Source organism: Brassica napus, chromosome C7 (genome assembly GCF_020379485.1).
Source record: "Brassica napus cultivar Da-Ae chromosome C7, Da-Ae, whole genome shotgun sequence".
NCBI classification, from domain to species: Eukaryota; Viridiplantae; Streptophyta; class Magnoliopsida; order Brassicales; family Brassicaceae; genus Brassica; species Brassica napus.
Window position 1 is genome coordinate 50,937,816 of NC_063450.1, and position 18,355 is coordinate 50,956,170.

The 18,355-nt window shown below is 36.6% G+C and overlaps 4 protein-coding genes across 5 annotated transcripts; 3 read left to right on the forward strand and 1 right to left on the reverse strand.

Annotated features, from left to right (window-relative positions):
* The first annotated feature begins 8,795 nt into the window (after positions 1 to 8,795).
* On the forward strand, positions 8,796 to 11,147 carry BNAC07G50690D. Its single transcript, XM_013847760.3, has 3 exons — positions 8,796 to 10,638; positions 10,720 to 10,845; positions 10,932 to 11,147. The coding sequence occupies exons 1-3, from the start codon at positions 9,307 to 9,309 to the stop codon at positions 10,983 to 10,985; spliced, it is 1,512 nt and encodes a 503-aa protein (XP_013703214.2). The 5' UTR covers positions 8,796 to 9,306; the 3' UTR covers positions 10,986 to 11,147.
* Positions 11,148 to 11,628: 481 nt separating this feature from the next.
* Positions 11,629 to 13,070, reverse strand: LOC106407488 (E3 ubiquitin-protein ligase RMA2). 2 transcript variants are annotated; one of them, XM_013848359.3, is made up of 2 exons: positions 12,827 to 13,070; positions 11,629 to 12,379 (listed from the first exon to the last, which is right to left on the reverse strand). In XM_013848359.3, exon 2 carries the CDS (start codon positions 12,373 to 12,375, stop codon positions 11,788 to 11,790), a length of 588 nt encoding a protein of 195 aa, XP_013703813.2. In that variant the 5' UTR covers positions 12,376 to 12,379; positions 12,827 to 13,070; the 3' UTR covers positions 11,629 to 11,787. The 2 variants fall into 2 exon arrangements, with proteins under 2 accessions (XP_013703813.2, XP_048619139.1); XM_048763182.1 differs by having other exon boundaries at positions 11,629 to 12,438; positions 12,827 to 13,022.
* A 1,435-nt stretch (positions 13,071 to 14,505) lies between these two features.
* On the forward strand, positions 14,506 to 15,180 carry LOC106408462 (glutathione S-transferase T3-like). The gene has a single exon (XM_013849236.2). The coding sequence runs from the start codon at positions 14,506 to 14,508 to the stop codon at positions 15,178 to 15,180; it is 675 nt and encodes a 224-aa protein (XP_013704690.2).
* Positions 15,181 to 16,185: 1,005 nt separating this feature from the next.
* Positions 16,186 to 17,338, forward strand: LOC106408461 (putative nuclease HARBI1). The gene is made up of 2 exons (XM_048764352.1): positions 16,186 to 17,181; positions 17,252 to 17,338. Exons 1-2 carry the CDS (start codon positions 16,186 to 16,188, stop codon positions 17,336 to 17,338), a joined length of 1,083 nt encoding a protein of 360 aa, XP_048620309.1.
* Positions 17,339 to 18,355: the final 1,017 nt, after the last annotated feature.

Genomic DNA, 18,355 nt, shown 5'->3' on the forward strand with positions numbered 1-18,355 from the left:
AACGCTGCGTTTCATTTTATTGACAAAACAACACGTCTTTCTCCCCGACGACACAGAGAGCAACGAAACTCAAAATCCCCAAATCGAAAAGTTAGGGTTTCAGGTGTTCAGAGAACAATCGAGCGAGCTTGTTGTAAGTGTGAACGGTTTCAGTCATTTGTTTCTGTTCGATGTCGATTGATTTGGTCAATTGATTTGTTTCTGTTCGATGTCGACTGATCATTACTTAGATTGACTGATCATTACTTGGATATTATTTTACAGGGTGAAGATTGTGATAGTGCGGGTGTAAGAGCATAACATCGATGGATATTGCACCAGGAATACCTAGAAACTGTCAGTGTGGAGCTGCAAGCATTGTGTTAACATCAACAACAAGTCGCAATCCAGGAAGAAAATTTTATCGTTGTGGAGCAATTTCTGGTCCAAACCACCTCTTTAAATGGGTTGATGAAGCACGTCTTGAAGAATTTGATGTTTTGGCAAGCAGGCAGGCGATGATGTTAAACGCTTTGGTAGAGATAAAGCAAGACATTGTTGATCTGAAAAACGATATGAGAGAGATAATTGAGGTGATTGAGCTTATTAGAACTAAGCTTTAGAAATGTAAGGTGTCTTGCTTGAGTGAAGCTATTAGTAAGATGGTTAGTTTCTGTTCGGTTAAAGAAGATGTCATGTATGAGTTGTGTTTGTTTGATGAGTTGTTTGTAAGACAATATCGTTGCATTAATAGTTATCGATTGTAACATCCAAAAGAAAAGTAACAGAAACACTAACTGCAACATCAAACAACACCACTAAACCCACGTATTGCAACATCCAAAAAAGACAATATTCTACTTGCAAAAAAAAAAAAACAGAAACACTAATACACCAGTAATAACACTACTCCATGTTTGGTTCTTCCATTGGTTCTTCAGTGGTCTTTTGTTTCTTGAATGGTCTTCCACGAGGTATGCTAGATTTCTTAGGCACCGGCTCGAGTTGACATTTACGTTTGTTGTGTCCGGTTTGTTGACAATTGCTACATGTCTACACAATAAAACATATCCATTAGTATATGTCACACAATAAAACAAGTGAAAGACAGTTCATTACCATGACACTTTTCGCATGAAATGAAGGAAATAATGGAACCGACTTTGGTGGTTTAGGCACCAGCTCTTGTGGGCATGTCCGTATGTTATGACCCGTTTGTAAGCAGTTGCTAAATGTCTGCATCAGAAATGAATATCAACAAGGATGTATAAGAGAGTATATTTGTATTATAAAAGGATTACCACAATAGCTTTTTGAGAACTTTGAGAAGGCTGAGAATCTTCCTCAGATGGATCTTTGACTCGATCATTGTTCTTGGGTCTTCCTGGCATGATCCTGTCTGGTGGAGGCATGACTACAATGTCATTATGAGTTTCCCATAGTTCCATACCATTCACCGGAAACAGAAGTGAACTGTAACAAAGCTTCCATTTCTCGACAGAATACCAATCCAAAACCACTGACTCTGGAAGCTTAGTCTCCTTATACTCAGCATACGAAGCACACATTATGTGACAGCACGGAATACCACTCACATCGTACTCCCTGCATGAGCAATGAGCAACTAGTCCTATCTCGAACATGTAACACATACTTGTTTTTCCCATGATCCACTTCGTAAATCCCTCTACCATTTGACGTTGGTATACACCACTTCAAACTCTTTTTCCGCTTTTCTATTATAGCCAAAGCCTTAAGTGTAATACTGCTCGTTACACTCTCCATCTCTTTCAGCTTTATCAAGTTACTTGCCATGATATGTCGTCTAATGTCTTCAAGCAATGCAACAATCAGTTTTTCACGAGCTTCTTTCAGGACAACATTGTAACTTTCACTGATGTTATTCTCAACAGAAGCAGACTTCGGAATATCACTAAAAAACGCGATGCAATAATTTTAAAAAGGTACATAAACCAGATATCATATAAAAAAATTTAAAAAAATAATTAGCAATCAAGAAGAAGCTCCTTACCGAGACCAATTAGAACCGACAGTCTTCTTCAGTTCCTCATAAGCCTCAATCTTAATGGTCTTTATCTTCTCAAGTTGTTTGTTGAACACTTGTTCATTATATGCACGTGCACACTTCCAAAACTGTTTATGCAAAGGTCCCATTTGTTTGTACCTTTTCTGCAAGTTGGCGAATATGTGTCTTGCACACATCCTATGTTCCGCATAAGGTAACACGCTTTTGATAGCATAAATTAACTCCTTTTGCTGATCTGATGAGAGGGCAACACCGCTACCATCTCCCAAGTCCAAATCTTCTCGCAACAGATCCATAAACCACTCCCAATAGACTTTATTTTCCACTGGTACAACAGCCCATCCAATGATATACATAGCATCATTTGGATCTCTTCCCACAGCAGTCAGTAGTTGCCCTTTCATTCGGCCTTTCAGGAATGTACTATCCAAATGGATCACTCTACGACAAGCAGTCTTCCAACCAGTTTTTTGAGATTCAAAACAAGTGTAAAACTTCTCAAAAACTCTTTCTTTTGTACCTAATATCATTGTTGACTCTGGATTTGTTTTCCTCAGCTCCTCAACATAGTCGTGCATTCTTGTAAACTGCTCATCATATTCATCACTAATGATGTGTTTCATAATATGTCTCGCACTTTGACATTTTGTTTTTGTTACCCGCAGACCATTCAGATGCAGTCTCTGCATTATTTGCTCAGCTGACAGTTTTGGATTTGTCCTAAACTCATTGAGAAAATCTGCAGCTATCTTCGGTCCGCTGTAGAGATCAACAACACCAATAGGATAACAGTTGTGGGGTCCTTCCATTGATCTCACTACCATTTTGTCAGACCGGCTGTTTATTGATGCATATAATCGCCACTTGCAACAATCTTGAACACAAACAGCTAGTACTTTCTTCCTCTCAGACTTCTTAAAATGGATATTCATATTCTCTCTCATAGCATATTTCTCTATTGTCTCCTTACACTTCTCTTTTGAAACAAACTCCTGCCCTACAAAGAAGTCTATCCTAGCGCCATCATCATCATCTGATACATCGCTCTCCACATAATCATCACGATAAAAATCAAACTCCTCACCATCATCCTGTTCTTCCTCTTCTTCTCCCACTTCTCCAAGGAGTACATCATCAAGATATGGGTCATCTTCTCTAACCACATACAGATTCAAGGATTCTACTTCTACTGAACCTGTAATCATCTCTCTAACATCACTATCCCCATACAATTCCTTACGATTCTCGCCAACTACTCCATTTTGGAAGTAAGAAAATTTACTCATATTTTCTGAAAACCCAGCATCCATCACCATCTTTTTTAACATCGCTATACTCGGCTCTTCATAATCAAGTCGAAGACATCTTGTATGACCGCCATTGTACGATCCATCACCTCCCCAATACCCTCCGATATGTACTCGGAAAAAACTTGTCCTGTAATCAGTAAACAATTTAAATCAACGATAATTCCAAAAGATTCAAAATTTCAATAAGAAACACAGAACTCTGTTACCTTAACATCTTCCAAGCTCCAGAAGTTTATGTTTCCAGAAATCAACCACAACTCAGACACTCTTTCTCTCTCGAAATCAGCCCGAAATATCTCAAAAACGACGTTACAAACTGTTTATACGACCCTTAATCACTCTCAATCAACCATGAAATCATGTATGGACAAGAGAATTCTCAAAAAAATAGGGTTCGTCAAATTTGGGGTTTTTGAATTTTTTTTCTTCGATTACTATCAGATTTATGAATACCTTGTTGTTTTAATCAAACATCGTGTCGTCGGGGAGAAAGACGTGTTGTTTTGTCAATAAAATGAAACGCAGCGTTCTAGATTAACAGTTTTCATCCATAAATCACGACATTGTTAACGGAGGGTTCTCCGTGTTAACCAAACATAAGTTGAGGGATTAAAATCAAATATAAATAGTTGGGGGTTTAATTTACGATGAATCTTTAGTTGGGGTTTTTAATTACTAAAAACCCTAATATATACTATGTACTATGATAATTGAGGTAACGGTTTTTTTTGCCAATTCGTATGCTATACGAACAACTACCTTTAGCTTACTAATGACATATTAGTTCATGTTTTATAATTATTGGCGTTGGTAGGGCAATAGATAATAACTATGTGTTGGTCACTCACTCAGTCCCAAAATCTTTTTAAAAAAGTGAATCCACGATTTGTTTTATTTTTTTTAAACAAAAGCACATGACCAATTCTCTACTTTGAAAAAAAAAAAAAATTCTACTTAGTATTATACGGCCCGGCATTAATGTGATGTTACTTTCTCAAATCTATGAGGAAAATGTGTAAAGGAGATATCTAGCGTCAATTACGGTTGGTTTTGTTTAAGATATAACAGAGAGAACATGGTGGTATTCAAAGCGTTAAGGCAAAAATATATATTATATAAATAGACGTGACTGATTCGTTTGGTGTTTGTAAAAATCTTCACTTCTAGATTTTACTACATGCATAAAAAAATCATTACATATTACAAAACACTTATTAAAGTTGTCATTGTGTACTTTATCAATGTTCAGCATTCGTAGTTTCAGATTAGTGTCAGAGCATGATTATTGATTAATGAGTGTTTTTACGATAGGGTTTTTAGTGAAATATAAAAACCATATCTTAATTTTTAACTAAAAAAACTAAGAACCGGCTCATAAATTTTTTTATTAAAAGCTAATTTTTAATTTTTTTAGTTAAAAATTAAAAGACAGTTTTTTATATTACGTTAAGAACTCTTATTAATCATGCCATCATGTGGACCATAATAGGATGTGTGGAAAGTGGGTATAGAGAATGGCGGTAAAGTCAAAATGTGTATGATCACGATTCACGTGAAATAAATGAATAATTGATTAGGTGAGTTTTTAAGACATTGGAATCTTATACAGTTCATATTAGAATCAGTTCATTCTTCTTACCGCCAACCAAATTCTCTCTACCCTTCTGTTCGTTTACACTTACACGAATCGAGGTTTGACTTTTATACAAGTTCCCATTTACACAATATAGACTTTTAAAATTATAAACTTAAATGTAATAAAGCATAGTTTCAAACAGTGATTAAAGAGGTAACTACAAATCGTGATGCAGTCACAACATTAACAAGTTTGAGTCCCTATTCTTCACACTTCACAACTTGCAAACAAGTTTTTTTTGGGTAAAAATGTTAAGATATTATTATCAAGTTTTTTCGTTTTTGACAGAATGACAGAAGATAACACGAAGTAGAAAAACAGAAAAAAAAACCTAAACACACACTCAATCAAGATACGAAAACAAGACAGATACAACAACCACAACCGCAGTCCCGAGACTCGACTAAATCCGTAACAACAACTTTCCGCAAAAAGATGAACCAAATTCAACCGAGAGTCGGAACCCAGTAATTTTGGCCTCCCCGATGAATCCGCTCTTAAAAATAATGGCCCACCTGAGAACAGCTCACCGAGAACATCAAGCACCTGCCCACACAAACACACAGCAATAGCAGCGACCTAACACACCTTCAACAACCAACCGAGCAATTATTTGGCCCGGAGCGACCTGAACAGGATGTCAAACCGAGCAAAAACGGGCTGTAACCTTCCTACTCCTTAATCTGAGCCCATCCTGCACACAATTGCCACGCACACCGCCACAATAGGCTCAAGCAAACCCAAGTAGCGCTGGGATGTAAGCGAAGACCGAACGCTAAGAGTAGCGATCAAAGACACGAGAACCACCACACGCCTGTCGCCGTCGAGAACCGACAGACAGAAACCGGTGCTGCTAGACTATCACTTGCCACCGCAAGGACGCAATGAAGAACAAGGGCGAAGTCCCAGACCGAAACCCCCTTACTACGACAACCAACGAGAGCCGTCGACTTCATGAATCAAGCAAAAAAAAAAAAAAAAAAGTTCAAGCATCAAGTCACGAGTATGCTCGGTCTTCGAATGTAAAAATGTATAGGATGGATCTGAGTTTGATCAAATATCAAGTTATCACAAGTGACTTGAACCCAGTGGCGAATCTACATGGATGTGGCAGCTGTCCACCATGAATTTATAATTTTAGTGTATTTTCAGTCACATTTTTTAATTTGCCTCTGTTAAAATTTCAAAGTTATAAAAGGTTGGACAGTGTTTCATAGTTTCTTCCCAATGACGAGTACGTCTTCGAAGGAATGTGGAATGATCTTTTCGGTTTGATATGAGTATTTCTTTTTAACTTACAAAAAGAGAGTTTCTCGTTAAGTATCATATACAAAGAATTATGATTGAAGATTATATCAAATTATCTTGTACAAAGAATTATTTTTTTTATAGAAAAAAGACTTTCAAATTTTGCAAAAAAAATAGAAGAAGATTATTTCAAATATTTGAAGAAATTAGGCTCTTCTATGGCTGGGCCTAGCTACGTGTTTCAGCCCAATTTGAATCCTAGTTCCAGCTCTACTCGTTTAGCTCCTCTTGACTGGCAAAAAATACTAGAGACCCAGATGGAAATGAACCAACAATCATCACAGCAGCAAACTGACCCTCTTGCAAGTAGCGCTGTCTTTATTACCGGTCGCGAACACAAATACATTTACATTTGTACATGTAACTTTGAATGCAAACCAATTTCAGTTACGATGTTAATGACTTCATGGTAGAAAATTTATATGATAAAAATAAACTAGATCTATCTTTTGAAAGAAAATGATAAAACTCCATGATTTATATGTACATTAATTTAAAAGAATAGACATAAAATGCATAATATACTAGTAGCCTTGAAAACCAATAAACACTTAATTAGGCCTGGCAAAAAAAAACCGGAACCGAATAATCGAACCGAAACCGAACCTAAATACTCGAAACCAAAACCCTCAAATATCTGAACGGTTCCTATATTTTTATATTTGAAATAACCAAACCGAACCGAGAACCGAACGGGTATCCAAATATATAAAAATATTAGTTATATATATACATGTAACATAATTAAATATATGTTTTAATTTCAAAATCTATAAAAAGTATCTGAAAATAGTTGAGGATAACTAGATTATTATAATTATTTGAAGTACCCGAAAGTATCGGAAACTATTCAGATAGTTTTATCCGAAATATTCAAAGTAATCCAAAATATCCTGAATTTTTATCTAAATCATCCTAATTATTTGATATTTTATCTTAAATAACCGATATTTTATCCGAACTACCCGAACCGACCAAAAATTTTCTAGCTACTTTTCAGTATCTAGTTTTACTATTCAAACCAAACCGAACCTGAAAGTAACTGAACTGAACCGAACTGAAAATAAGTCGAGTAGTAGCCTCCTATTCGAAATACCCAAAACCCGAGATGCCCAAACCGAACCGAGCTGATGCCCAAAATTCCAGTGCCTATATGTGCAGTAGGGGTGTTCAATCTGGATATCGGTTCGGTTTCGGTTCGGTTTTTTCGGTTTTTCGGTATTTCGGTTAGTAAAATATAACTACCATTCTAAATCCATATTTACTTCGGTTCGGTTCGGTTTATATACCGTCGGTTTTCGGTTTATTCGGTTTTATACCAAAAAACATAATTCTTTATTTTGGGATCATATTATATGAATTTTAGAGTCTTGTTGTCAACACATTCATTTATTAAAAAATATTATAAGTTTAAATAAAAGAACAAAAATAAAAAATGTTTCTATCATCTAATAAAATAATCAAATCTATAATTAAAATCAAAACTAAAAATTTTGATGATAAAAATAAAAAATAAAAAATAAAACAGAAGCACGAAGCACAAAAAATAAGTTATTATATTCTTTCATATTTAGCGTTCATTAAAGTCATGTTTATTATATTAAACACGAAACTCTATTCGTTTATAGATAAAAAAATTTGTGAAGAATTTCCACTAATTGTTATCATCAAATTTATAATCTTTATTTCAATTTAGTCAATGCTAAATTAAAGCAAAAAGATCAAAAGAAGACTAAGAAAATAAGAAGCATGTTTGCGATGAATTGTTATTTAATTATAGTTCAAGTGTTTTACAAATCAGGACTATTTTATTACTGTAAAAAATATGGTAATAGTTATTAGCAAAAAAATTAACTTATGATTTTCATACGTTGTTATAAAATATATACATATTTACATGTTTCTATTTTTAGATCGGTTTTATTCGGTTTATTCGGTTTTATCGGTAATATACCGAACCATATCCAAATCCTACGGTTTTTTAAAAATCAAATCCATTCGGTTTGTATGGTATATACCAAATCCAAACCATATTATCTATTTCGGTTCTGTTCGGTTCGGTACGGTTCGGTTTTGCCATACTGAACAGCCCTAATGTGCAGGTTGAATTTTTTTCCAACTAGTTTTATTAATAAGGCCGAGTCCAAGAAACAAACCCAAATACAAAACCCACGCCGACATTATCAAAACCCAACAACCCAAATAAAACGGACAAAAAAGCAGAGAGAAAATGGGCCAGGCCCAACCTTCTAAAGACGCTCTTTACCGCCACAAACGTCGAACCCTTCGACACCCTTCAATGTGCAGGTTGAATATGAGCGATAATAAAAGTTAGGTATCAAATGTCGAAGATATAGAGAGTTTTTTTTTTTCCTGATAAAGCAGTTTATAAAAAAGATATAGAAAGTTAAGCAGTCAAATTAGATAGTTTCTCATTTATTTTTTAATTAAGTGTTGAAGTTTATCTACTATCCCGCGACTCATCGGGATCGGAGAATCTCTTATTAAAAAAATTCGAATCTCCACAACTATTTATAAAACTCAAGAGCACATCTTAACCGTTCATCACTCAACCATCAAAATCCAACGGTTAAATAGTTTTCTCTTCAACGACTAGAGGACAAAGAAGCTTTCCTTCGATTTCGGTTAACTCCTTCTTCTTCTTCAACCATCGCTCCTGAATCACTCTCTCTCGTCGTTTCTTCTCAAATTCTCCGTCAATTCTGAATCCTCCGAAAGTTTTCTTTTCTTCTTCGCGAAATTCGCGCGAAAAATGTTGGCGATGGACTCGCGATCTTCTTCTCTCCATCTTCATCGCTCCATTGCTCGCGTTGACCTTATCTCCGTCGTACGAATGAAACAATCCCCCATAACTCCTTCTCCGAACACGCCTCGAATACGTATAACTATCTTCTGTTGATTCCGTACCTCCGTGATCTGTTTTATCTTTTTTTTTGCATCTGAATTTTCGCGATCCAATAGAATTCTGATTCCTTAGTTTTTTTTTTTTTTTAAGTTATAATTGAATGGCTGAGAGTAGAGAGTTAGGTTTACATAAGCCTGCTATTAGCTTGAAAGAGCAGTTAGCGAGAACTACTCTGAGGAACTTGAGGTCGCAAGGTCACACGTACGTTCAGATTCGCGAAGACGGGAAGCGTTTCGTCTTCTTCTGCACTCTGTGTCTCGCTCCCTGCTACAGCGACGCCGTTTTGCTCGGGCATTTGAGCGGGAGCCTTCACAGGGAGAGGTTGTCGTGTGCTAAGATCACGCTTCTCGGTGAAAAGCCGTGGCCTTTTAATGACGGTGTACTTTTCTTCGATTGTTCAAAGGGAGAAGAAGAGGAGAAGAAAGCTCAGATCTCTGGTGGTGAAGGTGTTACTTGTCCTTTGCTGGATTGGTGTGATGATGAAAGGTTTGCTATTGTTGTGTATGATGAAAGCAGAGGGCAAAATGGAGATATTAATCAACCTGCTGATGAGATTGGTCGCTGTGGAGATAATCTGTTGATCTCTGGTTTGTTGATTAAGGAGAGAACTGTTGATCTGGAAGCTAAGTTTATAGGCTTTGGACGCATAGCTGCTAGGTTGTTTGAGACGAAAGGGCGTTCGACTTGGATAGATAAGCTATGGTGCGAGTGGTTAGGAGAGGAGTGTCCTTCGGATGAGGAGAAGGCTAGTGTCCCGGAGCATGACTTTGCTATTGTCACGTTCTCCTATTTCTATAATTTGGGTAGGCTTGGTTTTCTCGACGAGCCGAGCCGTCTTCTCACATCTAGTCCAGCGGAATCAGGGAAAGGGGAAGACGGTGGGAGGAAGAGGAAGAAGTCTTTTTCGGATCCGGAAGACACTAGTGATTCTCTGTGTAGTCAGTACGACTCTTCTGAGGAGGTCTCTTCAAGGGCTCTGATAGGTGATTATGATGATAGTGTCGTGGACAAGAGGATCATCAAGAACAGAAAGGTAAGACGAGAGCTCAGGAAGCAACAGAGGATAAATTCCGAGAGGATATGCGAAGTCTGTAAGCAAAAGATGCTTCCTGGGAAAGATGCAGCAGCAATACTAAACATGAAGACAGGGAAACTTGCGTGTGGTAGTAGAAACCTCCTCGGTGCGTTCCACCTGTTTCACGTGTCTTGTGTCGTGCACTGGTTTCTTTTTTGTGAGAGTGAGATACTTGGGAGCAAGATGGTGTGTGGAAAAGGGAAAAAGAGATGCGCAAAGCAGAGTGGTGCGAACATGAATGGGTTGGTAAGTAATGTTAGCTGGCAAATATTTTCAGTGTTCTGTCCAGAATGTCAAGGCACTGGCATAAACATTGAAGGAGGTGAGATTGAGAGAGACACGTTTCCGCTTTCTCAGGTATGTATGTGATTTCACTCACTCAAAGTTCTTAAACAAGTGTAAACCTAACATACGTGTGATTGTATGTGAATGTGGTAGACATGGAGGTTCGGGGTGAAAGTGAGTGAAGGTAGAAAAGCATGGGTGAAAAATCCGGAAAAGTTAGAGAACTGTTCAACGGGTTTTCATTTTCCACTGCAGGATAAAGAATCGGTCAAGGGTCAGGTAATAATAATACTATTATTACACAATATATCCATTTTGGTAATTACATTGGTTGTAAGTGGGAAGATTAAAATGTGGGAATGCAGGAGGAAAGAGTGCAGAGCATGAAACTGGTTCGTTTCTACCGAGTGGAGTTGTAACGTAGGAAACAAGCAAGCAAAGATACACTCGAAATGTTATGTGTTTTGTGTAAATAAGGCTTTGGTCTCGCCCTTTACAGTTCTTCTCACTGTAAATCCGCTATTACATTTGCATTTGTTATTACTTATTACTATGATACTATCTAATTACTTCCCATTTTATTCTTTTCTTTTGAGTTAGGGACTTTAATACGTACAATAATATTTAAAAAAATCTTTAAAATTCGAAATTCTAAAACCTGTTTTCGAGATAGGCACGTTCAGTTAGAACTTTTGAAGCTACAAAAATGGATCTCGTAGATGAGGCCATGAGGGGGTTGTGTCATGCGGACCCATATACGTCATCTCAGACTGCACTATGCTTTTAAATGAAACAGCTCACTCCAGTTTTGTTTACAACATTTTTAATGTATAAAGAAAGAACCGTACCAAAAACATTAATTTGATAAACTTGATATTTCAACTTCTTCTATCAGCACTGTCTTATTCACCGTTATCAATCAAACGTAGGGTCCAAATTTTATTTATAATTTTTGGAAAGAAAAAAGTATCACCGTCTGCGTCGCGTTATCATCCTTTTGGTGCACAAATAGATTGAGTTGAAGATGAGCCTCCTTTTATCCATATTATTATTAGATCAGAATAAACAATAGCAAATCGGTGCCGTTTCTTGATTTTCACATTATTATGTTCTAATCATACAATCAGAAGATTCAACGCTCTTACACACACACACACTTGTAACTTACCTCGTAAATATAATATGCATACTCATTCCAATGTATGATGAGAGGACATACAATTAGAAAAGAAGTAGACACATGACCATGAAACAAAGCAGGAACAAATAGATTCTGCTTAGTGACTCATCCGCCTGCATTGTCCGACGCCTTAACCGGAGACTTGTGTAACGGTCTCCCCGGTACGGTGTCACGTTGCTCGAAGACTCTCCAAATAGTCTCTGATATACCATCTCGCATACCTCACCCACCACCGGATCAGGCATTCTATACATGTACCGTTGACTCCCCCCTTCTCCTACAAGTTGACCAGCTCTTCTCAAGTCATAAACCGGACCAGATGGTCTGTTCGGTACATTTGAACCAGACTGGGGGACTTTCTGTCCCCTGCCGTAGATAGGGACAAGCGTAGCGTCGGAGACCTCGGATTTGCAGACCGGACATTTCGAGGATTTCTTCTTATCGTACTGGTCGACGCGTTGTCTTGTATTGTTGGTGGAGTAAGTCCACTTGTAAATGCAGGGCCAACAAAACAAGTGGCCACACAAAATCACGACCGGATCACGAACCTGATCCAAACATATGTTGCAGTCGAAGTCTCCTCCTGAGTCACCCAATGTTGCTAGGTCTTCTTGGTTCTCTAGCTCCATTTTACTGAAACGTACAAGACAAACACATTCACTTGACTAGTCCTTGTTTATTAGAGATTTCACCTAAAATACGAAATTTCGTGAGAAGAATAATAAATAGTTTTTTTACAAAAAGAAGGTAATAATATATAGTAATAATTTGTAATCGTATTGTCTTACTCGTATAATAAATAATTTTTCACGTTATATACCATGATAAAACTAAATTATTAAAGAAACATAGTGGTTAATTAAACAGCGAAGTGATAACAAGGAGATTATTCCTAATCGTATTATCTACTAAAACTGACTTAGTATAATCGGAAAGAATCAGCTGCGTGCGACCGTGCGTAGTTATTCAAGAAACGGTGCAGATCTATTGAATAGATGCTTTTATATGTAAACATACAAGCGCAATAACATAGATATATATATATATATATATATAAAGAGTGATGATTCAGAGACGTACTCGTCGAAAAGATTGTAAGTACCGATGGATCTCTGCTGACTTTAGATGCTAGTAGCCTTTGGAAACCTCAGACTCAGAGAGTTATGGCTGAAGAACAAAGGGAGGAGAATTATTTGGAATTAGAGAAAGCGGAATGGGTAAGAACAATAATAATAAATCGAAGGTGGCGCAGAAGAAGGCACGAGAGCTTATATTATATTATACACACACGCACACATAAGTATTATTTATTACTCCTTCCGTTCCCAAAAGTAAGATGTTTTAGATTTTTTACTTGTTCTACAAAGATAGATTTTCTATATGTTTAAGGTACTTTTTTATATTTTTAAAAAACATTAAATAAAAATATTTGAATTGATTAAATTTCATTGGTGAAAAGTTATTGGAAAGTGTATAATAAAGTAAAAAAATTAAATTATAAATATTTATTGAATTTTTAATAAGCGTGAACACTTTAGAAAATCTTATTACGAGGAACAGAGGTTCGAGGAACAGGAGTAGTACTTTATAAAGGTGTAAAAACTAAATCAGCAGAAATTATTTTAAAGAAGAAACGTCTACCTAATTGAAAATAAGTAGATAAAGTAACGAAATGGCATTCTTTTTTTTTCTTTGTTTCTTGAATATTTGCATATTTTTTGAAAAGGTCAGCAACATAAAGAAGGCAATACTATAAAAATGTTTAATCACAACTACAGAACAAAAAATATTCAGCTGACAGAACAATTTTGAAAAATAACTTAAAAAATATTACAAACTCCCAAATTGTCCCATAACTTTATTGGTTTATCTTTTTACAAAAAAAAAAAAAACTTTATCGGTTTATCCCTATTTCTTTTTCGTAGGATAAGAATTTGACCGGCCGCCACTTCGTTATCCCCCCCTCGTTTTTAAGTCCTAGCTATCTAAATTTATTCCTTTTTCATTACAACTATTTGAATTTTTTCCTTATTTCGATACTTTCAAAATTTATAATTATTAGAGCATCTCTATCAAAAATAAATAAGGATTTTAAATATAATTATGTGTATTATATTTTAAGTTACAAATAAAACGTTTATATCTCGTATAAGATAATTTAAATTTATCTCAACTGAATGAGAAATTCATCTCAATTTGTTCTTTTCTTTTTATTATTTTCATTTGTTTAATTACAAGATACTTTAAAGGACGAGCACTTGCAACGGGGCATGAGAACGAATCCGTCAGTCCGGTCCGTTGCAGTTTTTGGATTTTTTAACTAATATAAACCCAGCCCATTTGACGGATTGATCCGTAAATTGCATCTTGACGGACCCGGTCCGTGGGCGACGTGGCAGAAATAGATTGGACGGAGACGCGAATGTGTTTGGTCTTGGGGAGAAAAAAATCGTCATTTCGACGAAAGCAAAGAAAAAAAAAACCTCTCAACTCTCTAGGGCGATTGTCGGATCCCACCTTCGCGATTCAAATCCGTCTGATCGTCAAGGTAAGTAGAAGCGTTTTTTTCTATATTAATCGAACTAGATTATTTCCATTTATATTCAATAGAGTTGGAATCGTTTCGTATCAAAATTAGGGTTCGAAAAAAATCTGCGATTTGGGGATTTTTTTTTTTCAATCGATTTGCTTTCGTTTCAATCGATTTTGTTTTGTTTCAATGGATTATTTTTCGTTTCAATCGATTTTGTTTTGTTTCAATGGATTATTCACCCAAAGAGGATAGGATCCTTATTGGTGCTTGGCTTAACACCAGTATGGACCCTCTCGTAGGCAACGAGCAGAGAGCTGTTGCTTTCTGGAAGCGTATTGTAGACTACTACAACGCCAGCCCTCAGCTCGTTGGGGAAGTACCGCGAGAGGTTACTTCTTGTAAGAAGAGGTGGTCTAGGATCAATCATGAAGTATCCAGATTCACTGGTTGCTACAACCAGGCGCTGAGGGAGCAGAGAAGCGGCCAAAATGATGATGATGTGATCAAAGCTGCTTACGACATATTCTTCACCAAGTACAATACCAAGTTCACACTCGATCACTGCTGGAGAGAGCTCAGGCATGAGCAGAAATGGGCCTCCACTTATATGGCTAAGGATGGTGGAAAGGAAAAGCGGAGGCCAGTGGTGGATCTTGACAGACCAGAAGAAAATGTTGTTGGAGAAGATGAGGATAGACCAGTCGGGGTAAAGGCTGCGAAAGGTGCCAGTAAGAAGAAGAAGAGTGGTCGAGATGAGGAGTTGTCTAAGCTACAAGGCGTTTTGGAACTTAAGGAAAAACTGTCTAGAAATAAACTCCTTGATCGCTTGCTGGCCAAGAAAGAGCCATTGTCTGAGATCGAAACAACACTAAAAATGAAGCTTATGTCTGAAATGTTATGATGTGTACTTTGTGTTGTTTGACGTCACTTGCAGGAAAAGTTAGTACTTGTTGTGTGATGTGTGTACTTGCTTAGTTGTTACAGCTAAACTAACCATTTTTTAAACGTGTTGTTGCAGGTAGTCACGGGAGGATAGGAGTTCTTTTGTTCCTTTGCTAATGCGGAGTTGTCACGGGTGGATTTAGAGTACTGAGAGCATTTTGGCATGTAGCTACTGCTCATAAGTCACGGGTTTTCCCTTCTTGTAGTATAAGTACTCGGATATGTATCTCTTTCTCCTCAACATCAAAAACCTTATCACCAAAACCTTTGTAACATTTTGGAACGAAAACCATTGTAATATTTTTCTGCTACTTGCTTCTCTCAATCCTTTGTATCCATCTCATCAACATGCTTCTCGTACCATAACCATAATCAGGTTTCGCTTCTTGTTTTTGTTTTCGTTTTCTTGTTTTTGAAAGTTATTACCATAACCATTGTAATAATCAGGTTTCGCTACTTGCTTCTTGTTTTTGTTTCATCATAACTATTTAGTAAAATTTAGTTTTAAAAGTTGCTAGTAAACGCTGGTTTTTTAAAAGTTATAACAAACTCCAATTGAATAGATAAAAAAATATATCAGATTCAAACTTAGAGGAAATTATTATATTTTTAACTTATAAGGAAAAAAAATAGAAGAGATTTAAAAGTAGAACAAATCTAAATATTTAAAAGTAGAAGAAAAAAAAATAGAAAAGATTCAAAAGTATAAGAAATCTAAATATTTAAAAGTAGAAGAAAAAAAAATAGAAAAGATTCAAAAGCAGAACAAATCTAAATATTTAAAAGTATAAGAAAAAAAAATAGAAAAGATTCAAAAGTAGAACAAATCTAAATATTTAAAAGTAGAAGAAAAAAAAATAGAAAAGATTCAAAAGTAGAAGAAATCTAAATATTTTTAACTTATAAGAAAAAAAAATATAAGAAACCTTCTAAGCAAATTATTATTTATCCAGCAGGATAAGCAATGTCGTCATCTTCGTCTGATGAAAATGATGAAATCGAGGAGAGATTGGATGATATTATCGAAGATTTCATTGACGAAATTTACGACGATATAGTGGAGGCCGAACCCATACCGCAAAGGACCCGTAGTTATACTGAACGACACCGCGAAGGAGGACAGCACCAGCTAAGCAATGACTACTTCAACGACGACCATTCGATATATTCGATACAAACTTTCAGACGCCGATTCCGCATGAATAAGGGATTATTCATACGTATTGTCGATGGCCTTGAACAATTCTTTCCATTCTTTCAGCAAAGAAAATATGCAACGGGTAGGTGGGGTCTTACTGCACTACAAAAATGTACGGCAGCAATTCATCTACTTTCTTATGGAAATTCGGCTGACACGGATGACGAATATCTCCGACTTGGTGAGAGCACTGCACTTTCTTGTTTACATCATTTCACTGATGGGATAATACAGTTATTCGGAGATGAGTATCTGCGACGACCCACAGCAGAGGATCTTCAACGACTACTCGATATGGGAGAGAAACGAGGGTTTCCTGGGATGGTCGGGAGCATTGACTGTATGCACTGGGAGTGGAAAAATTGTCCAACCGCTTGGAAAGGACAGTACGCCCGTGGCCACAGAAAACCGACTATTGTCCTAGAGGTCGTAGCTTCACAAGATCTTTGGATTTGGCACGCATTTTTTGGTCTTCCAGGTACCTTAAATGATCTTAATGTCCTCGATCGATCTCCTCTGTTTGATGACCTTTTAGAAGGTCGAGCTCCCAGGGTGAGGTACATGGTCAACAACCACATGTATAAGTTGGCATATTACCTCACAGATGGTATATATCCAAAATGGTCAACATTTATCCAAAGTATCACACTCCCTCAAAGTCCTAAACAACAGTTATTTGCTCAAGTTCAAGAATCAGTCCGAAAAGATGTCGAGCGGGCTTTTGGAGTATTGCAAGCTCGGTTTGCGATTGTGAAAAACCCGGTTCGTACAATGGCCAAAGAGAAGATAAGGAAGATAATGAGAGCATGTATCATACTACACAATATGATAGTTGAAGATGAACGAGATGGTTATTCAATGCGGTACGATATTTCAGAATTTGAAGAAGGAGCATCTTCCAGAACTTCGGAGGTCCTAAACGCAAACCCTACACTAAACGAAATCCCGACAATTCTCAATAATATATTTCCCAACCGAAATGATCTTCGTGATAGGCAAACTCATGAACGATTGAAGAATGATTTGATCGAAAACATTTGGAACAAATTTGGCGATGAAGATTAATAATTAGTATCTTTATATTTAAACCTTGTATCTTTTAATCCTTGTATCTTTAAATTGAATCCTTGTACCTTTTATTTTAATTATGCAATTAATAAATTTTCAATTTTAATTTTTTTTAAAAAAATAATAATATTTTATTGCTAAGGACTCCGTCTTCGGGATCACCATTGGACGAGCTTTTTGGACTCGAATCCTTCACTGTTCAAACAAAAACAAAACAAAAAAAAATATATTAAACAATTGCCAAAGATCCCAATGTGGGGATGACCATTGCAAGTGCTCTAATGAGAAACCACTAACAGAAGTGCTTTAGGTAGGTGATGAGTAGTGAGTTGGAAAAAGCAGTGCTGAGTGAATAACAATGTCAATTAGGTAAGTTGCTTCATTAAATTAGAATTGGAGTGTACTACGTTTTCATTGAAGCCTTAACTAGAGGTCTTATCAACCAATCGACATAGTATAATTCAAACACGTCACGGAAGCGAAGAGCACCAAATTCACCGTGTCCATCAGACCAATGGACCATAGAGCATGGGCAGCGGTGAACCGCTCATTGGGGTTCAAGAAACTAATTTTTTATTATTATTTTTTTTTCGTTTGATTTTAAAAAAAAATTAAATAAAGTGACTAATAGCGGGCCGCCACGTGGCGTGGGGTCCGCTGAACAGTCACGACCCGGATTCACTCGGGAGAGGCGGGACGAGCCAAAGTCTTCATTTATGCTTATTTTAATATTTTTTTTTCGTAAAACGTGCGACTTCTTCCCTTTAAACTCCTGATGCGCATGCTTACATTTCAGATTTGTTAACTTGTCAGTAGACAACCCCAAACTCACTCCTTAAATTGATAAAAACAGTGCCTAAATATTCAT

Bases quoted from the DNA above. Each gene is read 5' to 3' on its own strand.
- BNAC07G50690D (XM_013847760.3), top strand. From the start codon at position 9,307: ATGGCTGAGAGTAGAGAGTTAGGTTTACATAAGCCTGCTATTAGCTTG. The intron at 10,639-10,719 runs GTATGTATGTGA...TGAATGTGGTAG, and splicing joins ACACGTTTCCGCTTTCTCAG to ACATGGAGGTTCGGGGTGAA. The intron at 10,846-10,931 runs GTAATAATAATA...GTGGGAATGCAG, and splicing joins AAGAATCGGTCAAGGGTCAG to GAGGAAAGAGTGCAGAGCAT.
- LOC106407488 (XM_013848359.3), bottom strand. From the start codon at position 12,375: ATGGAGCTAGAGAACCAAGAAGACCTAGCAACATTGGGTGACTCAGGA.
- LOC106408462 (XM_013849236.2), top strand. From the start codon at position 14,506: ATGGATTATTCACCCAAAGAGGATAGGATCCTTATTGGTGCTTGGCTT.
- LOC106408461 (XM_048764352.1), top strand. From the start codon at position 16,186: ATGTCGTCATCTTCGTCTGATGAAAATGATGAAATCGAGGAGAGATTG. The intron at 17,182-17,251 runs GTTCGTACAATG...ACAATATGATAG, and splicing joins TTGCGATTGTGAAAAACCCG to TTGAAGATGAACGAGATGGT.